The sequence below is a fragment of the Eumetopias jubatus genome, unplaced genomic scaffold, assembly GCF_037043125.1.
Source record: "Eumetopias jubatus isolate StellerSeaLion01/CBP00866 unplaced genomic scaffold, mEumJub1_p1.0 scaffold_2, whole genome shotgun sequence".
NCBI classification, from domain to species: Eukaryota; Metazoa; Chordata; class Mammalia; order Carnivora; family Otariidae; genus Eumetopias; species Eumetopias jubatus.
In genome coordinates this window covers 77,065,806-77,090,159 of record NW_028274808.1, presented here as the reverse complement: position 1 = coordinate 77,090,159, position 24,354 = coordinate 77,065,806, and the positions used below count along the sequence as shown (strand labels likewise).

The 24,354-nt window shown below is 35.4% G+C and overlaps 1 protein-coding gene across 5 annotated transcripts in view; it reads right to left on the bottom strand.

Annotated features, from left to right (window-relative positions):
• The window catches only part of LRBA (LPS responsive beige-like anchor protein), a 741,906-nt gene that overhangs the window by 47,577 nt on the left and 669,975 nt on the right, over nucleotides 1–24,354 (bottom strand). For 3 of the 5 annotated variants that reach the window (XM_028125276.1, XM_028125281.1, XM_028125279.1), the window contains exons 49-50: nucleotides 5,066–5,155; nucleotides 767–959 (exon numbers count right to left, since the gene is read on the bottom strand). In XM_028125276.1, the coding sequence (XP_027981077.1) occupies nucleotides 767–959; nucleotides 5,066–5,155 (283 nt within the window). The remainder of the gene's footprint in view (nucleotides 1–766; nucleotides 960–5,065; nucleotides 5,156–24,354) is intronic. The other 2 variants (XM_028125278.1, XM_028125280.2) reach the window with 1 other exon arrangement.

The window sequence follows — 24,354 nt, the reverse complement described above, 5'->3', positions numbered from 1 at the left end:
ACAGTGCTAGATCCAGATCCCAACATTCCGTTCTAATGAGAGGCAATAAATCATAGAGGGGTGATCATAAAATGTGAGTCAGAAAACTTGGGTTCAAACCTGGCTCTGCCACTGACTGGCCCATATGTGATACTGAACAAGGCAAGCTCCCTGGGGCTCAGTATCTTCCCTGGTAAAACATGGGGCTGGATTAGATGAACTCTCTGGTCTCCTCAAACTCTGGTTTATGATTCTAATGGTTATTTCAGTCTCATGCCTTAGTTACCCTAACTATTCAACACTTAAGGGGAAAACAGAATGTACTTATGGGTTTGTAATATTCTGGCTCTATAATTTAAGTGTTCTTTTTTTCTGTCATCCATGACAAATACTATGATGTCATGCACAAAAAGGCACATTAAGTAGACAATCAAAAGTGTTGAGTACATGAATAAGTGGAAAAAAGGAGACCATCTGATAAATAAATATATACTATTTATGGACACAATATAGAATATTGTATTAAGATAGAGAAATAGTATTTATCTGCAAGAAATAAAGACAAACCACCAGATGCCAAAAAACAGTTTATGTTTTAACATTTGTATTCTATGCTTCAGAGGGGATTTCTTTAAGCCTTTCAAACTATTAAATATTTTGATTCAGACTAATGCTTGAAAATTGAAAAGTTTCATTGTTGAGATACAATATATTGAAGTAGATATTACAGTATCTTTCTACAGTATTCAGCAGGTACTATGCATCATAATGGTATTTCTTTACTTACCAGGAAGGCTGTGCCACTTGTTCACTGCAAATAGCCTGTTAGCAGTGACTGTGATTACAGCAGGAGTCGCCAGACCAGGCTGGGTGTTAGCTGCCACGTGAGTGACAGGGGAGTTGGAGGGAAACTTTAGGACCATGATAACATCCTGCTGGGCTTGGTCTGTGAACATCAATGGACTCTGCAGGAGGAGATACTGTTGAGTGGGCATGACAAGACCCAAATATACAAGAAGGAAAAGACAAAGAAAGACAAGAAAGAGAGAGGGTGCAGGAAAAGAAGAGGAAAGACTATGTTAACACAAGTTGCAACTGAGAGTGTGGTGAGCAGAAAGGTTTATAGAAACAGCAATTAGGATTGGCTTGTTTTTCACGTATGTCATTAGCTGAATGTTTTGGTGATTGAAGTAGAATAACATTAACAGAAACATTTAAAAAATCCATAGATTTTATTAGCTCCTTTCCCCACCCCACTCCCATGAAGGACTAAAGAAATGATTTGATTTAGATTCTAAATAGGCAAAGTACTGGGGATTGCCTTAAACCATTCCAATTGCTAGTATGTGTCAAGTACGAAAAATAAAAAAAAAAAAAAAAGAATGAGGATAGGCAATAGGTACAAAAGGCAAGGTAACTTCCAAAGATCATCAAAAGTTGTGTTAGCACAAAGATTTTGACAACTAAATAAAGAGATAATTAAAACAAACATATTTATAAACAATAGTTATACAGCATGTATTATTACAATCGAGAAATAACTTACGAACGTAACATACAAACTTAATTATAAAGGTGTTTCAAAGCAATGCATAATTAAATGTACCTGTAAAAACAATATATTTATATAGTGTACCAAGTCATAAACACTGCCCTATTATAATGCAAATCCTGCTCTTTTCTGCTATGCCTAAGCATAAAGAGAAATACCTCTCTTGGTAAAAAAAAAAAACTAAATTAAAGCCCAAGACTTCTGATTTCTCCTTTGAAAAGCAGCAAGTAATTGAAAATGTTAAACAAAAAACACTGTTCTAATAACTAGCAACAAAATAAATCTTGAAGACTACTAAGGATTTAGAACATTCCTACAACTCATATGTCATAATCCAAGACATATATAATACCACTGTGATTTACCGGCTTTATTTATATGTTGTGGTAGTATGCTATCACAGTAATTGCACTGTGCATTTCCAGCAATCCTCTTCTACCATGTCTATTTTCTAATAGCTGATTAGTATCATTCACAATTGAAACACTTTGATGAAGTGCTTCTGGCTGCTTTCCTATTGCTATATTTCAAAACACCAGGTATATGTAAATGTGTAGGCACATATATTTAACACGTATTTATTCAGAACTGCTAATAAAAAATTAAATACATTTGCATTTTTATTATCAGTCCTTTTAAAAAAGTTATTAAGAGTACTTAGAAAAACATATTGCACTAAGAATTCCTATTTGCACTCTTTGCATAAAGGTGTAAATAAAGGCAACTAATAAGCTACCCAGACACCCTTCTGAGCAAGTGGCTAAAAGCCAATCAATATTATGAGTTAATCCTCCCTGGATGCTCATTCAATTAAAGGTGTCAGTAATGCCTCATCTGATGTGGCCTCAATTAAATCCAACTATCTGATGGTGTGAAAACACAGGGGGATACAGCAACAGCAGTGAGGCCAGACAAATAGGCAGCCTTCGTGGGCCTGCTAATTACTACACCTGGTGTATATTATGGCTCACGCACTTAACGCAGCACGAGGTGGCTTTAATTTCTGCTATATTTGTGTGTGGGGGGGTGGGGGGGCACTGAAGGTTGATGGGGGGAGCTCATCTAAATGGTAGTAAAAACAATAAACATTTGGGCCTTTGATTTTTAAAACCTCTATATCAATTAGTAATTTTTGTTATACAAAGAACCTTTTATACAGTTTTTAAGAAACTCTGTGGAATTGGGCAAAAATGAGAAACAATGAGCAACAACAAACACAATACCCTAACAAGCTAGTTTTGAAGAAGTCCTGGGAAAAGGAAATGAACATCATTTCAGAATACCAAGCCTTATTTTTCAATTATGTAGTTTAAAAAAATAATATTTACTAAAGTCAATCTATAAACTCTGAGAAAGAGTATAACATACATCATAAAGTGTCACTGAAAGGAAGTTGATACTTATTTTTGAGCTTAACAGCTCATATTGTAAATACGATTAGACTGAAACTGAGTAATTCCAATGTTTATGCCCTTAAAAAAAAATACAGAAAAATCTGTAATGTGTAGGAAGAATGTCTTGTTTACATAGTGACTCTAGTGGGCCAACTCTCAGCCACATGGCAAGGACAAGCCACTTCCATGGAAAGCCGTAGACATCATATCCAGAACTGTCCACCGCATTTTTATAACAAGGTCTCCCTCCAGCCTGTTTCTACATACTCCATCTTGACTACTGCTCCCAATGCAGGCAAGCAGTGGGAAACTCTTGGGAGTTTCACCACATCCTTGGCTGAGAAGTATGGAATAGGGAGCACGAGACATAAGAGAAAGCACAGCGCAGCATACTGGGCTAGTCTACGGGGACGGCGACAGCGACAGCTGTAGATGAGGACAACGAGTAAAGCAGGGATGAGAGAAGCAAACCTTCCTCTAATCCTGGGTGCCTCAGGGAGCCGCATCTAAGGTAGAAGGGGGAAACTACTAGCCAAATTTCACTCAGTTGTCCCAGATTAAGTGTACACTTGTTGACAACTCTGGTTTCTCTCCAACACACCTTTCTCTCCCACCCACATATATGTAACAGGAAAACACAATTTGCCCAAGTCTGGAAAGGAGTTCAGGGATTCAATTCAGAGGATAAAGATATTGGGAAAGCCTGTATCCCATCCTTCTATGACCATGTGCCTTCCTATCCTAGAAAGGTGAACTGCCTCAATGGATTCTTTTGCCATGGAGAGAGGCTTGGCAGTAGGAGCTCCCTCCTTGCCGCAGTGACCAAGGCTGACCAGGTAAAAGTCAGTGGAGCAGTGGAGGTGAGTGTCCATGAGCCGCCATCATAATAGCCTGAGTCTCACTGACAAGCTCTTACTAAAATTATTTCCAAACCATAAACAGAAATCATTCTTACTATTTTTTATGGCATTATCTTACAGTGTTCTTGTTAAATGTTTGCTTTTTATATCATCTTCTGCTCAGTAAAGTTACCCTTTATGCTCATTTAAGTCTGATCTTACCTGTTTAAAAATGCTTAGGGGGAAATGTGATACAAATAACTTAAAAAATGCTTGTAGTTTATTGTGATGGCCAACTCATATAACTAGAACAAGAAGGGAAAAAAGGTCTGGAAGGAGAAAGAAGATGACAAAGAGGGTGAAAGGGAAAAAGACACAAAGATGACGGCGAGATGGGAAAAGAAAGAAAAAAAGAAACAAAGAGCTAGAGGTGAAAGGGCCACATCTATATATCTTGCTCTCTTTGCTCCTGTCTCCTTGCCATATTGGTCAAAATTCTACCATCTCCAACTCCTGATTCTGGGCTGGCCTCTGACTTGCTTTGACCAATAAAATATGGTATAAATGATGTTATGTGAGTTCAAGAGCAAGCTTCAAAAAGTCTTGCAGAAGTGTTCTCTTGGAACGCTGTTCCTACTGTGAAAGTAGCTTGAGCTGACTTCCTTGATGATGAAAGACCAAGTGGATAGAGGTTTAGCCACCTCAGCCCACCCCACAGCAGTGCGTGAGGGAGCCAAGGTGAAAAGAGCAGAAGAAATGCCCATCTAACCCTCAAAATCACGAGCAATAAAAATCACGGTAGTAAGCTTTGGGTGGTATGGTATACCAAACCATCTTTTCTTCTCACTGTGGTCCCTTATCCTCAGTAACAATATCCTACACATTAGGATTAGTTTTAAAATTCCCAAACTGAAAATCATATTGGGATGTAAAGAACAAACACAATAGCAAAACTAATCTAGAAACTCATAGAATCGAATTAGAAACCTCATCCATCCTATGTCTGAAGCTATTATCCTGCAGTGAGGATTATGTGACAATTATAAACCTTTTAATTCTGCAACACAAAACTGATGAACTGATGAGATCCTAGAGCACTGGAGCTATGTTTACCTTTCCAAAGACTCCAGAACAGCATGTAATAATATTTGGTGGTTGTTAGCAGGTTGACAAACATCGCATAAAAAGAACAGACTCAGATGTGGTAGAGAATCTCAAGTACAACAAAACACGGTTATGAATGTTGAGCATGGTCTCAGAGAGAGGCAAGAAATGAGAAGAGTGTAAGCAGCAGCACTTACCATTTGCATAGCAGAGCCTCTGGGAGGATGGGGCTCTATGAGTAGTTGAGAAGGTGTCTGTCCAAAACTTCGAATTTGAGCTTCAACAGCCTGAAAAAGGCATGGGCAAGTTTGAGGGTTAAGAGGTGCTAATTAGGCAGTAGAACCCACAACTGTCACCTGAAAATGTCATTCCATACTTCTGGCTTGTTTCATGTTGAAAATCAACTTTATGTTTTCACAGTGGGTCTAAGCACCTGGCAAGGGCATTGAGGGTGAGGTCATCCTTTAGTACTGTGTAAGCTTTCCTATAAAACCCTGCAAAACCTTCTCATCTTGCTCAGTGATATGAAACAGAAACCAGCTATTACAATCAGAAATTGTCCTTTTTGGCTTCATCTCTGTTTTCTTGCACTTTTTTTTCCCTGCTTGCATCACCCCTGATGACTACAGCTAATCTTTTACAAGTATAGAGAAAACCTATTGCTGCTTTGATTCTAGGGCCCATTTCATCCTGGGAAGTAGAAAGGAGGAAAAAAGAAACACAGCACCTGTGAAAATGGTTTGATGCCATTATTTTTGTCATAGGAAGAGCATTATTGTTGACAGTCTCTTTGAACCTAGGTGGCTAAACAACGAAGTAAAAGTCGTATGTTGCATCCAAGCATGAGACAGTTAAACCAGGGACTAACTAAACATAAGAAACGTGTGCATGCCCTTTTTGAAAGATGTGTGCAGGCACCCTTTGCAAGGCACTCCCTTACCATGGATCTTCCTGTACACCTAGCACAGATGCTCACTTCCCAATCACCAATAACTCCTTTATCATGGGAAACTACTAAATGCCAGATGCTATCACTGTGTGTAATTATTTTATTTGTTTACTTGTTTATGCCTTCCTCTTCCACTAAAATACAAGATCTATGAGAGCGAGGACCTGATCTATCTTCTTTACTGTCAGATCCTTAGATTGGATGAATGAATAAACAATACAGTATGTGTGAGGAGAGAAAAGGACACACAGATATAGAAAGACTATTTCCACCCCCACAATAGTCAGGATTCTAACTTCCAGGTTAAATGAATGAGAAAACCTCTCAAATTCATAAGCGAATATATGTTCATCATGTTATTTTTTTTAATCCCTAAGACCACAGATCCTTAATTTTTATATGCTCTGCAAGACTGTAGGCAATTAATATATCATAAACAAGAAATATAATCATTTTCTAGTATTAATTTCCTTTTTTTATTTGTTGAGGATACCACTAGTAGTCCTTTACAATGAACCTTGTAAGAAACAATGATAGCAATTCATTCATTTATGCATTCAATAATCGTCAACTATGTATATAGCAGTATTAGGTCTTAATGTTTCTGCCCTTGAATGTATTCTCAGTATGGGAAGCAGGACAAATATACTCAGAAGGTTAAAGAGCAGTTTGATGTAGTCAGGCCAATAAGTTTAAGGAGTACTCTATGACTTGCTTTAGGCAGAAAAGACTGGAAAACCCCTCTGTGAAAGCTGAGTGGTATGATGGCAGCAGCATGGGTTTTGAAATCAAACAGACCATGTTCAAATCCTGAATGCATACCACTTACAAGCTCTATTATGATCTAGGTAAATTATTTAATAGCCATCTCTAAGTTTCAATTTTCTCTCCTCTAAAATGCGGATAATTTAGTATCCAGCTCATCATGCTATATTAAGAATTAAATGATATTTATGTAAAAAAACACCGAAGTGCTTAGTAGATTAGACATTCAATATGCAGTCAGCAAATATTCATTAAGGGCTGATAATAACAACAAATATTTATTTAGTACTTACTATTTACCAAGAACTTTTTGAAGTGCTTTACTATCTTGTATCAGTTAATCTTTAAACTATATGATGTGAGTCCAGGCGCCTGGGTGGCTCAGTCAAGTAAGCATCTACTCTTGATTTTGGCTTTGGTGGTGATCTCAGGGTTGTGAGATCTAGCCCTGTGTGGGGCCCCGAGCTCAGTGGGAGTCTGCTTCTCTTGCTCTCCCTCTGCCCCTCCCCCTGCTCGCACACTCACACACGCACTCTCTCTCAAATAAATAAATAAATCTTTACAAAAAATAGACTATGATGTGAGCCCTTTATTATATCCATCTATCTATAAAGAAAATAATGCACAAAGAACTTAAGTATCTTGCCCAAGGTCACATAGTAATCAAATGACAGGCTCAAAATTTGCACCTACACAGCATGATTCTAGAGCTCATGCTCTGAAGCTATCCTTTCTTCTTATCTGTTAGGTACTGTGGCAAGGCCTAGGGATAAGACTGAGCACAAAAAAAAGCATGAGTCTACAATCGAATGAATTAATAAGTTATCTCTATCTCTATCATCATCATCATCATCATCACAAAGCATGTTAAGACACAATTAGGAGAGTAGCATGGTTAGGTAAGTTTGGTTTTATATAGCAGGAGGTAAGGTTGGCCCTAGACTCTAGAAACAAGAAAAGGAGCCAAGAGGAAGCAAGGAATGGAGCCTAGGATCATTTCAGAACTTTTAAGATTTTTTTTTTGATGGGGTTAAATCAATTTATGATCAACCTGATCAGGACAATCTTGAAGAAGAAAAAATATCACACAATGGGAGAACTTGAAGCCTAGAGGTAGTCACAAAGAAGGTGGGAGCACCGCTATTTCATGATATATGGATTTACGGACTGAGTTTATGAATGCGAATCTTAAATTTCTTTTAAGACCAGTTGGCAAAGCCAGCACCTTTACCCCTGACTGCTGCTTTTGGTGGTCCCTGCCCAACAGCCCACATGTCTTTCCCCTATTTAAATGAGGGGTGGGGGGAGATAACTTGCACACGTGGCCTGTGGCACTGACTTTGCCATTTTTCTGCTGTGTGATTTTTGCGCAATTAGCTTAACCTCTGTTCCTCATCTACCAAATAGATACTAATAATGCCTAGTTCACAGAATTATCTGGAAAATTAAATAATACCTACAAAGTACTTAGTATAGTACTTAGCACATATAAGGCACTAAATAGAATGCTGCATTATTATTAGGTTTGGGACTCAGTGTGATCCCCATCTAACACAAATAAAATAGGGAAGGAAAGGAAGAAATGTTTCAGGAGTGAATAATGATAATGATGAACACATTGTTTTAGGAAACTGAAATCTGGCTCTAGATTTCAAAATATACTGCAGGGCTAAGTACCCAGAAACAAAAGTATGTCTTCACAGGTTCAGAGACCAGTCCAAAAGAAAAGGGATTATATACCCCAGCCCTATGGAAGCTGTGGTATTTGAAAGAAAGGGATAAATATTTATGGACTAAGGAAAAATCAACAGGTCTTGGAGAACGATGACTTTGAGCAATGAAGAAAGGACAGACTAATTCTTTTTCTTTTGAATTTGCATATTTTAGAGAGTAGTAAAGGAATGAACGGAATTTTTTTTAAAAGATTTTATTTATTGTTGACAGAGATTGAGTGTACAAGCAGGGGAAGCAGCAGGCAGAGGAAGAGGGAGAAGCAGGCTCCCCACTCAGCAGGGAGCCTGATGTGGGGCTCCATCCCAGGACCCTGGGATCATGACCTGAGCTGAAGGCAGACGCCCAACCGTCTGAGCCACCCAGGCGCCCCAGGAATGAATGGAAATTGAAGTTTCTGTTGGAGAACTAGTTTGCCATGAGAAAATATACTTTATGTGAACCTGAAGTAATAGTGATGGCCATCTACCCAGGCTGAGATACCCAATGAGCAAAAGAAAGCCCAAGATTGGTTCTGACATCAAAGATCAATATTGATTTAGGTGTAATTCAGAAAAGAGAAATGTTAAGTCAATGGTTTTGGATCCTTCTCTTTCCCTGTGTATATGTGTGTATTTTTAAGCAACAGAAATTACTTCCTTTTTCAAGTGAAATATAACATAAAACCCCAATATATCAAAAACGTAGGTATAGAGCTATCTACTTTAAAGGTGGACAAAGCCAAGCTTAATAAACTTCCTCAGCAGCTCCTGAGACAATTCTGAGAAATCTTAGGGCTCTGGCACACAGTCTGAAACTCACTGGTTAAGCTCCAGGAAGAAAATACATGAGACCCACGCAAAAAAGGACCCAGAGCTGAACCTTGGGAAATACTCTTATTTCATATAAGGAACTAATGAAGAAAGCAGAGGAAGGAGAAGGTAGGAGTCAAGGGGCAGGACGGAGTGATATGGAAGCTGTCAGGTGAGAGTTCCAAACACAGAATGGTCGGTACCATTAACTACGACAGAGAAACTAAGAATCATGACATTATGGCATACAAATCTTAATTATAGATATAAATTTAATGTAACCGGTCTTAATACTACATATCCCGCTTCATACTTTACATTGTTTTGAAGTGAAAAGAGTATGATGGGGTCAGACAACTTTCAAAAATACCAGTGTTCTCTCTTTGTTTTCTTAAAGGTTTATTTATTTTAGAGAGAGAGAGAGAGAGCGAGAGCATGAGCTGTGGGGGGGGGGGGGGAGAAGCAGACTCCCTGCTGAGCATGGAGCTGGTGTGGGGCTCAATTCCAGGAACCCGAGATCATGACCTGAGCCAAAACCAAGAGTCCGACACTCAACTGACTGAGGCACCCAGGTGCCCCTCCTTTTTTTTTTTTTTCTTTTAGAGTGAGAGACTCTTGAGTGCATGAGCAGGGGCAGAGCGAGAGGGCGAGAGAGAATCTTAAGCAGATTCCACGTCCAGCACAGAGCCCCAAGTGGGGCTCAATCTCACAACCTGAACAGAAATCAAGAGTTGGACGCTCAACTGACCGAGTCACCCAGGGGCCGCCACCAGTGTCTCTTTTTAACACTTTTTTCTAAAAAGTCTTAAAATTTTAGAATTTGTACATTAGTGACCTCTTTCAGGAAAAGGCTTTTCAAATCATATAATATAATGGTCTGAATATTCTCTCTCAATGACAGAATAAAAGTTGTATTATCCCACACAGGTTAAATAATAATTTTCTTTCCAAGTCCTCCCAACATCTAAAAAGACTACAGAATTCTTAGGCACAACTACTTTAATTCTTGACCAGCCTTTGAGTTTTGGTGATAAAAATACAATAGGAAGGGCTTTTTCAAATTTGAAAACTATGAAATAAGATTGTCAGGTAATGATTATAGTCTCAAATTCTTGTAGTCACACTTTATATCATCAACTGACAGTTCTAGATTCTTTTGTTTCTACAACTCACCTACCATTTTTCAGGCACCCTGATCTTGGAAGCAGTCTACACTGTTGATCACACCCTAGTTTCCTCACATTCTCTCTTCTGTGGCTTTCATGGCTTTACCCCAGCTTAGTTCTCTAACCTTCTTAATTCTCTGTCATTTGCTGACTTCTATTCTTTCTCATCCATAAATGAACTCATCACTGCAAGTTCTCCACACTCTGAATTTCTCCATCTACACTTTCTGCCCTAGAATTTTTTTCTGCTGTCATGATTTCAAATCTTTCTTCTATGGGAAAGATTTTCAAATCTAAAACCAGAGGATTACTGATTTCTATGAAGTGTCCATTTACACTGTTGCCTAGTGGCCATCTATGTATACTGCGTGTATGGTATGTCTCAGCACATAACACATCTAAAATCTGGGAAAACTGATTTTATTCTAGCATTCTCTAGTCAAGGGTTAGACTCCTATTTTGATTTTTCTTTTATGCTCAAATTCTTACTGATATTTTCAAAGTTTACCTCCTCCTTTCATATATAATCTGTCACTAGACCCAATCACTTTTTTTAATAAAGTTTCTCATATCCCTCACTCCTTTCTGAATTCAGGTCCCTTATAATTTCAGGTACTGAGGACTGCAATAGTCTCTCTCTCTTTTTTTAAAAGATTTTATTTATTTGACAGAGAGAGACACAGCGAGAGAGGGAACACAGCAGGGACAGTGGGAGGGGGAGAAGCAGGCTTCCCGCGGAGCGGGGAGCCTGATGTGGGGCTTGATCCCAGGACCCTGGGATCATGACCCGAGCCGAAGGCAGACGCTCAACGACTGAGACACCCAGGCGCCCCTGCAATAGTCTTTTTAGTTTAATTTCTTCATTAATTTCTTCCTTCAGTGTATCCTGCAGAATTGAATTTTCCCAAACTCCTTTTGCAATGTTCTCTTAATCAAATGATTTTAATTAATCTCCAGTAATTAAAAGGTAAAGGCCTAATGTCAGGCAATAAAGGTCTTCCCACATCTCTAACTTTTATTCCCTCATCCAATTCCCTCATACAGTGTTTTTTCAGTCATTTCTTACACAAATATAATCAGCTTTTTCTGCCTTACATTTGCTCTCATGTGACTGCCCCTTCTAGAATGATCACCTTCATCTTCAATTTCCTGAGTCCTACCCCTCTCTAGAAAACCCTCCTTGAGTTCCACTTTTTGGTGTACTATTTCCTAAATCTTACAGCCTGCTCATATTGCTGATTACACACTTGATTTAAGCTTCCTTGTAATGTTTTTTTGTAACTTTTAATAATTACTAGTCTGTCTCTGCAACTGTACTACAAAGGGTGAGAACATCATATATTTTAGTAGTGTGCAGCATGTACTTGCACATAGTATTCTTACAACAAAAAAGTGTACCGATTGCCTATTATACATAGCAAGCCCACCCAGACCCTTATGCCTCATCCTGGTTTGTACTGGGGACAAAACCAAGCTTGAGAGAATAGCACAGTTCTTCACAAGGGCAAAATGTGGGGAAGGGGGAGAATGGGAAGTTAAGTGAAGGCTGATAGCTGCTATTCCTAAGACCAGTCTTTCAGGGAAGGTCTGAAAGATGTCAGTGAAGACAATAATTCTCATTTCTTCACCCCAACATAGCTGAGGGATATGAAAACACTTCCGCGTCTCACTATACAGTGATTCTTAAGAGCCAAGTGAGAAACTCTGGGGGGATAGGCATGATTTGAAAAAGCCCCTTAAAGTAATTTTCTTTATCACTCTTTCTTCACTTTTCCCTTCAGCCTTATGTATAAAGCAATAGAAAATTTAGAGGCACAACTGAGGTTTGAAATCACAGGAAACACAGGTGTAAGATTCAGGGAAGTGGACTGGTAAAAGGGTCGTTTAATAAACTCTACAAATGCCTAAACTGTTTTTAAGAACTTTCCTTCATCTAGATAGTTTTGGTTCTGGATGATAAAAATTGATTATGTTAAATTTTTGTTATGGAATAAGACAATGAATCCCCATGTACCCATTAGTTAATTTCAATAATTATTAACATATCTGGCCTTAGGTTATGTTATAGGGGGCTCAGAAAATGCTAAAAAGATTCAATGAAAAATGAGACTGTTCCTGCTTTTAAGCAGTTTATTTTTTCACCTCTACTGTAAAATTATATTGAGAAAAAAAATATCCTATAATGACCAAAAATTATAAACATTAGCCAGCAGCCTTCATCTTTTTTCAAAGGAGTTAAATACACCTGGGCTTGCAAAGAGATGTTCAATCCTCATGTTGCAAATCTGATTATGTAACTTCGCTAGTTAAAATCCTTCCATCCAAATTCGTTTCCATGGGGCGGCATCACTCATGAAGTTAGGTATGCAGACACTAGACTCGGACTGCTTAATTTAAAATCTTAGCTTTTTTACATATTAGCTAAGTGACTTTGGGCAAGATACTTAACCTTCTGTGCCTTAGTTTCCTCATCTAAAAATGGTGATAATAAAGTGGGTATTTTATTGGGTTTTTATGAAGATTAAATAAGAGAATATAAAACATTTAGAACAATTCTTGACACAAAACAAGCTTGCAATCAGTGTTTGATATTATTATTACCATATATACATAAAAGACTTATTAACACAGTGCTGGTTGAGGTTAAGTAAGCATTTCATAAATGTTACCAACTAGTCATAATGAAGGTTAGTAATAATATAACCCCTGCCTGTGCTGCTAGTCCCATCCCCTGCCACCATTCATCTCATACCATATAATATGAGATGTAAGGTGTCATACTACCTTTGTATGTATTATTTTCTTTTCCTTTTTTTTTTTTTTTCCTATTCCTTCTCTCTGCATGGTTTCTGCATTCTTTAAGACTCAACTCAGGCATCTCTGTCCTCTGGGAAATCTCTTTTTTGGTCTCATCCAGACTGTTGCTATCCCTCCCTGTTGCTTTTAGAGTAATGTGCACAGACCTTTACTACTTACTTGTTACTTATTTATAATTTCTTCCTTATTGATTAGGCTGTAAATCTCCTTGAGACCAGAGACTGCAAGTATTTCTGTGCTTCTGGGGCTTGACATACAGTAGGTGCTCAATAAATACTTACTGAAAGAATTAATGGCATTCCAAGTCAACATAATTCAGCAGGGATGCAGCTACAATACACTCCTAACACTGTTACAAAGCAGCCAGCACTGAATAAAACATTCTATTAAACATTTCTACTAAAAAGCTTACTTTATTATTTAACATTCTTATTCATCAATTCCCAATTATTTCTGTAAATAGCCTGTTACTACTTTCTATAATAAACCTGAGTTCAGCAGGCAGCATTCCAGATGTTGAAATACATAGTAATAAAAAAGACTATGCAAATACTTTGAGACATTCCAGTAAAACCACATATTTATATTTTATAAACAGCATCTCAAATATTACCTAGAGAATTTATTGATGGATTTCCAAATGGAAATATTATGAAAATATTTTCAACAAGCTGCATGTTCCATTGTTTTCTGTGCCAACTATTGCATACTTGCATGATTTTATAGCTATATCTAGAGAAACAGACCGTATATAGAGAGAATATAGGTTCACACACTAGAGAGAATGAAAGGAAGAAAAAAAAAAGAAAAGAAACAAAAGTAAATAAAAGTAGACTTGGCTTAGTGACAATGTGGTATTTGGCTTCAACTTAACAATGACTATTTTAAGTCTCTCAGAACTAGTCTTTTTAATCTAACAGAGGAAACAAGTTAAATCAGCACAACACTTAGTAACCAACAATAAAGTTGTAAAATTTTATTTTAAGATGGTTTTGGAAGAGAAATAAACATATGGATGCAATTAAGGTAAACACATATGTATGCTGTTTCTTTTAAGCACACAACTCTGAAATTGCATTTTAGCTCTTATATATTTACATCTAAAAGCACTATAAAATCAGGTTAGAGAAATTGAAAAAAAATAATTTATTAAGAAAATACATTCCATTTAGTAATATATTAAGATTTTCTGTGATTACCAAAATGAAGTTCTAAAAAGCTATCTTAAGATTCTAGAGTAATTCTTTACCAAGAAAGGTTTAAAAATCCAAATAAGACTGTATTTTATATTTCAGAATTAATTCATTTTTCAGTATTTAAAAAAGAGTCATAAGAATAATCAGTGATTTCTACTGTGTTACATTAATATCATTACTTGTGCCAGTTTTCCTCTTGCCCTTCACGCACTGGAACTTAAGTTGAGGATGATTTGCTAGATATTTGACAGGTCTCCACTCAATGTTTACTGACAGTCTGGTTGACCAGTCTCAGTGCTCTTTGGGGCCACAGTTAAAAATCTAGCTTTGGTATCAGCAAATTAAAAAAGTATACTAATCAAATGACTACTTAATCATAATCTGTTGAACTTTGTACTTAATTCCTAAAGGACAAAAATCCTGATAATATGAACTACTAAGGCCAAAAGAGGACAAATAAATGTACTTGATAAAAAATACATGAAGATTCCAAAAGAGAAAATTATATATAATACATATGGTTTTGTTTGGATAACATCTCTAGCTTGTTTTAAAAAAAGGCAAAGCATCATTTATAAACATTGAGAAATCAGACTCTTAATCTAAGAAATGAAATACAGAAATAATAGAAAAAAATTTTAAATGCACAAAAATAGCATAATGTGGGGTGCCTGGGTGGCTCAGTTAATTAAGCATTCAGGTAAGTTCATGATCCCAGGGTCCTGGAATCAAGCCCCACATCAGGTTCCCTGCTCAGCGGGGAGTCTGATTCTTCCTCTCTGTATGCCCCTCCCCCCTGTTTGTGCTCTCTCTCTCTCTCTCTCAAAATAAATAAATAAAATCTTAAAAAAAAATAGCATAATGTGGGGCTCCTGGGTGGCTCAGTTTGGTTAAACGTCTGACTCTTGATGTCAGCTCAGGTCATGATATCAGGGTCTTGAGATCAAGCCTCATGTTGGGCTCTGTGCTGGGTATGGAACCTGCTTAAGATTCGCTCTCTCCCTTTGTCCCTCCCCCTCCCCCACCCCCTCCCCGCTGGCACATGTGCGTGCTCTCTCTCTCAAAAGAAAAAGAAAAAAAGAAAATCTTTAAAAAAATAGCATAATGAACCTAACTCAAATTATTTAAAAGGAATCTTTTAAGATTGAAATGTAAATATTCAAAGTGCCCTAGAAATAAAAAACATAGAATTCAAACGTTGTGAGGCATAAATATAAAAGATAAATAGCTCATCAGTAAAAAAAAAAAAAAAAGTCATGACATACTAGCATATTTAATTAATTAATTTTTTTTAGTAGGCTCCACACCCACATACTCATGATCATGAGATTGAGACCCAGGCCAGGATCAAAAGTCCAATGCTTAACCAACTGAGCTACACAGGGTCCCCTAGCATATTTTAAACTCAACCATATAAATATTCAAAATACAGAGAGACAATATGGTGAAGAAATAAGTTAAATTGAACAGAAGTTACTCTGTAAACTTGGACTTGAAACATAACCTTTTTTTTAATTTTGAGAAATTAGACATATAGAAAAATAAAAATTTTTGTTTTCAACTAAAGACTGAGCTTTTGATTCTACTTCTACAAATTTTCATAAGGAAAGAATCAGATGAATGTAAAACAATTTAGATACAAGCATTCTCTAGCAGTAAAACTTAGGGGACAAAACTACTTAAACTCTGATAGTGGAATACTATACAGCCATTAAAATGAATGAGTTGGTCTGAACGCATCTGACATGGAAATTAGTCTATAATACACTGATGGAAAAAAATCCTAATTACCAAAGAATTTAGTGTATGATCTCATTTAGGTAAAAAATAAAAATAAAAATATAAACACACATATATACTTACATGTGTTATGTAAGTATATATATTTGAATATATACATGTCTAAAATTTGGAGGGCATGTACCAAACTATTATCAACTGTTATCTGATGAAAAGATTGGCAGAATAAAAATTAATACTTTAATACTTTCTTCACTTATATACTGTTTAGCATCTTACGCTATTTAACATCTTAACATGCATACTTCAAAAATAAAAACAAAAGATTTTCCATTTTTAAAAAAATCTTAAAAAGCATGAAAATCTAAAGAAAAATCTGCCAATATTTAATATAGCTTTATGAAGTTTAATTTCTCCATCAACATAGTAGCCAGAAGAATTTTTTAATCATTTAGGAACAACTCCAGTTGATAAATTGGTCAAAAATTGTGAAATACAGAGACCTTGCTACAAAGTTAATTTTGTTATTTGAGCTTATTTCCTAACTTAGATCTACCTGATTTCAAGGAGCCTTCGTTTTAGTAATATTTTGTCATCATTTATTATTATTTAGAAAAATATATAAATTTTGTAAGTAAACTATGTTTTTCACAATGCATTGGTTATCTGGAGACCTATACATGTCATGATGATGGTATGAAGTATATAAAGAGCAAAGAGAAAGAATAGCTTGCTAAATAAAGCGAAACTTATTAAAAAAATAAGAATGCAATAATAAGAAATCAGCAGAGAGGGAACATTAAGGAAGGAGATGAGTATTTTTACTTATATATTTATTCAATAATGTTATAGAAATTAGTAAGGTAAAACATAAGGTAATTTTAAATTGTAAAAATATGCATAGATTTCCCATTAGTACATTTAACTGAACCCATATATTCCAAACACACATTAAACTGAGGCCTGACTGAGCCTCACTACAATCTCTACTTCTTATAGCTGTCCATCCACTGCAGCATAATCCCAGCTGCCAATCTGAAAGAAACCAGCTAGTCAGAGCAGACACAACCAAGAGAAACAAATGTCACTCAATAATGTTCAGCAGCACTGTGTTCATGGATAATTTCAAACAGTATCTCTGTCTAGAACATTGATGTGCTCATTCAAAACACCTCCATCTCTAGCTACTGGAAATGAGTAGATAAAGCAGCCTGCCTAGAAAAATAAGTGAAATGTTGCTTCAAAGAGGTTGCCAATACTGAGAGGCCAAAGAGGCCAACAGTGAAAATGTAGGGCAAATTTCTTAAGGAAAAGAAAAATCAGAAGAGTTATTTTACTGTATTCAGAACATTAAATTATTTCTCAAAACCAGACAAATATGTTTAAACTATGTCCTGGAAAGAAGCAGTCATTTGGTCATTCATGTGGTAAAAATCATGTGGTCTATTTTCTCAAAAATATTGTGACATCCACTGTTTAAGAATAATGAAATGAGGTACAGTGAGCAATCAGATGACATGATCCTTGACCTTGAGGAACTCAGAGTTGAAAGACAATATGCAAACACACACACACACACACACACACACACACACACTCTCTCTCTCTCTCTCTCTCTCTCTCTCTCTCTCTCTCCAGTCACATGGTACTGGCAGGGACAGAGCGGGTTAAGACGACAAAGTTATTGTTAGAACATAGTTTAATAATACTTAACATTTAAAAAATTTATACTTGACTCAAGAATTCCCCAAATATACTAATAGAATTTCTGTTGCTTTTTTGCACCAACAATGAAAACTAAAAACAGTGATTTATTCTAAGTAAACTTCCTCATCTTTGTTAACAATGTTCTTTTAATGTTGCTATTCTGAACATTTAGAAATCTGTCATAATTGCAAATAATCTTATATAGAGTTTCCAAATCTGCAATTTTTTTCATCTTACCCTTTCTAGAAGCTTATATTTAGTTTAAAATTTAGAGAACAAAATTCAGTCACTTGTTTTGAGACTACTTTTCACATTCTCAATTTAGAATGAAGATGGTATCTGAAGTAAATGGGTTCATGACAGAAATCATCAGCATGACAGAGTGGCTCTGGATTCCTTGGGTAGTTGACAGGGCAAAAAATTCATAAAAATATTAATACCCTGTGCCTGCTTTGTAACCCTGCATGCATAATTTAGTTATACCTATTTAAGAAGACTGCAATATGTAATAATAACCAGCAAAATACAAAGATTCGCTTTACTGACAACTTTGATGTTCATTTAATTGACTAAGGGAAACTTCTATTATTATGGTTTTGATATACAAGAAAGTCTGGCATAATTTCAAGGTATTTTTTATGTAGGTTTTCAATTAAAACTTGACTAATCCTTACTGTTTATTTGGCTTTTCGTTGTACAGTTCCTGCCCTGCACTGTGTCAAATGTGCCATCTGTGTAACACACTTCTGGCCAGAGATACTTCAGAATTATTTTTGTAACACTCTGAACTGTGGCTGCATGAAGTCTTAACTTACTGTATTCAGTACTTCTAATTTACTCTCTTGCTACAACCGGAGTCATTGTGTTGTCTTACTGTCCTACTCTTAAATCTCACTGCAGTCACAACAAAGACTCCTGCCCCACCTGCTTAAAACAGACTTACAGACCGTTCCCCTAACTATTTAACAAATGTTAACAATGCTATAAATACCAATTGTGTTTATGCTTCCTGAAAGATTCACTGCGGCCAGTGCTCTGCAGTAGTGTTAGAGCTGAAACAAGTTGTTGACTCCCACCATGAAAGTGATTGAATTCTAAGCCAAAAATGCTTTTCCTTGGATAAGATATCTGATTTGCTACTGCTGTCGTGAAACTGGGGTCATGTAAACTTACACACTGCTCCTGCTGTGTTTGGAAAACAGACCTTCTCAGAGGGATTATGTGTTGCTAAGACAGCATTTGGAAGGATAAATCTGGAAGAGCGAAAACCAACCACTGACACTAAACATAACTTAGGGAAATTTTTCTGACTTTACTTTCACATTATGAGACCCATTGCATATAATTCTTTAAATTGAGCAATATCATGGCTCTCCTCCTCCTCTTCCCTGTCCTTCTATGTACATAGAGCCAAGTTTCATTTTCAAAAGGAAATTAAGAACTAATTTCTGAACTTACATAAACATAAAGTAACAGTGTATTTACTTGAAAAGTAAGGAGAAAATGACCCTTCCAGAGAAAAGGTGCAAGATGACAAAGCACAGATAATATTATTCGTATTAATGCTCCTGAGCAACATCTACCTACCTGAGCAATGTATTTTTCTGCCTTTCAACCTCTCCAGCTCTTCTTCCAACCTCTCACACGCCTCGGGATTCGCCCTGCACTCCTTACACAATGGTGGCTCAGACCCCATGCTATGTCTGTACTTCCCCTTTTGTCAAAACCTAGTAGCAAATCCTGTGCACAAGGAGCATTTGAATGATTGGAAAGGACTGCTTAAGAAAAAAAAAAAGATGTGTAATCAAATTATCTCGAATAGTGGAGTTTTAAGCATCAGTAAAAGGTGAAAGATTCTATGGCAGAGGCTTTTTTCTGTATATATCAAACCATATCCTACAGGAACTGCTATAGCTGACATCAGCACGTGACTCTGGTATTCCTTAACAACGTACAAATTTGGGGATGGGGGCTTTCCACTCTTTTACTTTATAATTCTGAATTATTTAATTTTTTATAGTTATTATGCATTGCTTTGCTGAATAAGTTTTTAAAGCCCTTCATATAACTATTTAATTGTAGACACACACCCACACCCACAACTAAGTAGTGAACCCAGAGATCTAGAATTCATGAGTATTGGGCCAAAGTCTTCTTGATTTTAGAAAATGATGACAAGAACTACAATTAACAGTGATATATCTAAGATATTTTCCCTAAAAGGAGAAGTGATTGGAGACTACCATAACATAATAAAATAAAATTAATAAAAAAAAAGTAGAAGTGACCTTTTTGGTCCTCCTCAAATATGACAGGAAAAGAAATAAACCCAAATTGCTAAAATGTATGAAAAAAATCATAGCTCAGTGAATCAAATAACAAAGTGAGAAAATCAAATAACAGAGTGAGAAAAAGTTAAGAAATTGTAAATCCTTCATCTTTATCAAAGTTACGTGAAGATCATTATACAAAGTCACAATCCTGGCAACACTGAACATGGCCAAAAAACCAGAAAGTAATCATAAAAGACCTCCAAATATCCAAAAGCAAAGTCAGTATCCTTATCTTCATGTTGATAAGCTTCACTTGTTCAGATTTCCAAGAGGAGACTTTTTCTTCCTCAGAAGAGAAAAAGAGTTATAGTCTGGTTGGCTTTTTCTCCTTGATTTTAAAGAGAAACAATTTTCAGAATTCACAAAGTAGCAAATGAAAGAATTCCATGATCTCACTAACCAAAGATAATGACCATCTTTGGTTAGATTGCCATATAAATATCTTGAGGTCTATAATTCCAGACTTGTCCTTATGCCTACATACACACGTAAAACTTGTATTTTCTACGTTCCTAACATGTTTTCCCCTATAATATGGCAAAATACATTTCCATAGCAATATTTTGGTGATGTACAGCATTCCACTGTATGGAAATACCAATATTTATTCAAACAGTTCTCTATTGCTAGACGTTTATGTGTGTTTTTTTTCTTTTGCTATTATGAAAAACTATACAATTTAACATACTTTTCTGTATACTTTTTCAATTACTGCTTTTGACTAAAGTTCTATGTAAATAATACATGAAAATTTTAAAAACTGATACAGATTGCTATAAAGATTAAATTGATTTTCATCCTCATCAAATATATGACAATGGCTGTCTTCTTTTATTTATTTTTTTAATTGTCAGAAACTATTCTGAGATTTTAATGTGAAAACAGGCCCCTTTCCCAGTAGGAGTGGAAGAAAAAAACTGGAGATTCACAATATCTGTTTTCTAACATTAGGATTTTCATTGTTTTTAATCTTAAAAAATCTAACAGGCAAAAATGTTGCATTTTAAATTGAATTTCATTGATTACTAGTGAGGATGAACTACTTTTCATTTATGGTTTATATTTCATCTTTTTTGAATTATCTGTTCCTAAATTTTGTTATTTATTGGTTTTTTGGATGTATACAAACTTAGTTTTTATGTAGCCAAATACATCAATTTCCTTAATAATTTTTGGTTTTGGTATTAGACTTATAAAATGGGCCTTCTCCATTTCAAGATTATAAAACTACTCACCTACATTATCTTTTAAGTTCTGCAGTTTCATCTTTTGTATTTGTAATGTAGTCTTTATTCCAAACAATTGTAATTCATTTGTAATTTCTTTCACTTTAAGATATGAAACAGGAATCTAAGTAAATTTATACTCTAAACAATTAGCTAACTGTCCCAACATCACATATTGAACAAGATAGCCTTTTCCCAGTGATTTAAAATACCACCTTTATCATATATGCTCATATATAATAGGTCTATTTCTGGAAGTTCTATTCTGTTCCACTAAACTTCAGTTCCTTCACTAGAACATGTTGTCTTGATTACTGTAGTTTATGTTTATGTATCCGGTAAAGTAATCAAAACCTATTTACTTTTCCTTTAATTTAGTCCTATCAAATCTGGTTTCTTAGGCTATAGCATCTAAGAAAGTGAATTATAGAGTAGGAGGAGGGATGCCCAAAAGACAGATATACTTGACATAGTACAAGAAGCAAGAACTGGTAGCTTAATGGGCTGAAATAAAAAAATATAAAATATAAAAAATATAAAAAGAGATCACAAAAATTGAAAAAAGAATAGCAGTTTGGAATTGCTTAGTTTAAGGTCAAATATAGCACAGAATAACTAACATTAATAATTTAAAAATCACATTCACTAATTATCCTCACGTCATTACTGTCTTACTGTAAAATGGCCTCTACTCCTAAAAACTGTAAAATATCCATTGTTTTTCAAATATATACATAAAAGATTTATGAAACTTGACTATGTCCATTGTGAGTCAAGTCTCAACAGATTTCAAATAATCTGTATCAACTACACCATATTCTTTAGCTTTAAATTAAATTTAATTTAATATCAAAGAGATAACTAGATTGCATATATGAAGGCAAGCCCTCACTGAAGTGATGACCTTTAAGTTGAGGGATAAATGACAAGGAGCCAGCATGTGAAAATCTGGAATAATCAGAGAAAACCACCATCATAAAAAGGCACTAAGTCAATGACAACTGTCACATGATCAGGAACAGAAAGAAGGTCAGTATGGCAGGACGCACGAATGAGGAAGGGAACAGCATGGCCTGAGATCAGAGAGGTAGGCAAGGGCCAGATCATGTGGATCGAATTGGACTTTATTCTATCGTTAAAGTGAAATAGGAAGGTTTAAGTAAAGGACTGACTTGATCTGATTTACATTTTTAAAATAACGTTTTGGCACCTCTGTAGAAAATAGACTGTAGGCAGAAAAGGGTGACCAGGTCTACTAAGACTAGCCGGGGGAGAGTGATGATGGTGGCTTGATTAATGATAGACAGACATAAATGATTTCCAAATATGGTTTGGAGATACCATCAACTTAGCTGCTATTCATCACCAGCTTCCTATGCCTTCCCCACCTACCACATAGTTTTTTCCAGTCATAGAGCCATACTATACTCCTTCCTACATCTAATACTCTCCGCTTTGAATCCCCTACCCATTCTGTTGCTTTGTCTACTTAACTCATTTCTTAAGGATTATGTTTAGGCAGTTATTACTCCCCTCATCTGGGTTGGCTTTTCCTCCTTTGTGCTCCTATTATAGTCTATACAACTCAGAGCACATCACTGTACATACAATTTTTAAAACTTATTTCTGACCTACTAAAACTTGATCAATGAAATGTCTTACACTAACAGTTAGATAACAGAGTTCTCAACTTTTGGATATAGCAAATACCATTTATATTAAAACTGATAGTTGAATTCTGGATAAGAATAGAAAATTGTTCTAGAAACCATGCTTGTAAATAAAATTATATGCTAAATATATTTAAAGAAAATATCTAAGGAAAATACTTATGTTACATTTTTAGGAAAAGAAAAATTATTTGTATAATTAATATTCATCATGTATTTATTTTGTGAATTTGGATTTTAGAAGGGTTTTTTCCTTAATAAAAATATAAATATTTATTCTTACTCATATCTGAGCCTGAGTTCAAGTATCATAATTTTTCTCTCTTTTTAAATTTCTTCTTTCCTTGACTTTAGTTTTTCTGAAATGCTGTTAGAAAGGTTTGATAAGGTTGTATAAAGGAAGAGAAGTAAGTCAAACCAAATTCAGTAGAATCAATAATAAGAAAATAACCACTTTTATTTATGTGTACCTTGTCCATGAAAGAATACATGTATTCATCACAGGAAAAAAAAATCCAAAACTCTGTATGGTGACAGATGCTAACTAGACTTACTGTGGTGATCATTTCACAATATATAAAAATACAGATTATGCTATATACCTGAAACTAATATGATATTGTATGTCAACTGTACCTCAATTTTTAAAAATGCACAAAAAAGGGAATATATGTAATGCTGGAAAATAGAACAGATTGAAAAATAGTAAAGGTAGAGAAAAAGGAAAAAGTATCAAAGAGACAGAAATAAAAAGCAAAGAGGTCTGTTAGAATAAACAGCTAAGGATAAGAATATATCTTTTAGTTGGAGGTCAGAGATATTTGAAAAAAATAGAATATACTATTTTTTGTCTGAAAAATAATTCTCTCTGGTGTGTGATATATGCAAATGTAGACATAGTTGTATATTGATAACCCAGCTGTTTTCTAAAAATTAAAAACAACATAAAAGTTTAATGTGCTGCAGGCTGTTTCTCTGATTACTCTTCCCCCTCTTATGGTTATTATTTCTATCGTTTAGTGCTTTTTTTATAGAGAGATTATTTTTATGATCACTTACTATGCCATATGTATTAACCATTCACTCTAGAATAAAACTTTCTCAAGAGAAATGAAGCTTTTCCGAAGTAGTAAGTAAATACATGACTTGTACATAAACAAACTTGCCTCTGTGTGAATACCTAAGTGTTCCAAGTTAAATTAAATATATGGTAGTGAACAGAAATAAGTAAAACTATAGTTACAGAAATCAGTCTAGTTTGCTTTTAATACTAGAAAAGCACAAATCTGTCATGGTCCCATTACTGTGATCTTATAGAGATGACATTCTAATATAAGTAAAGCGTATGCACAAATTTACTAATATTAGAGATGTTAAAGCATCTTAGAGGAACAA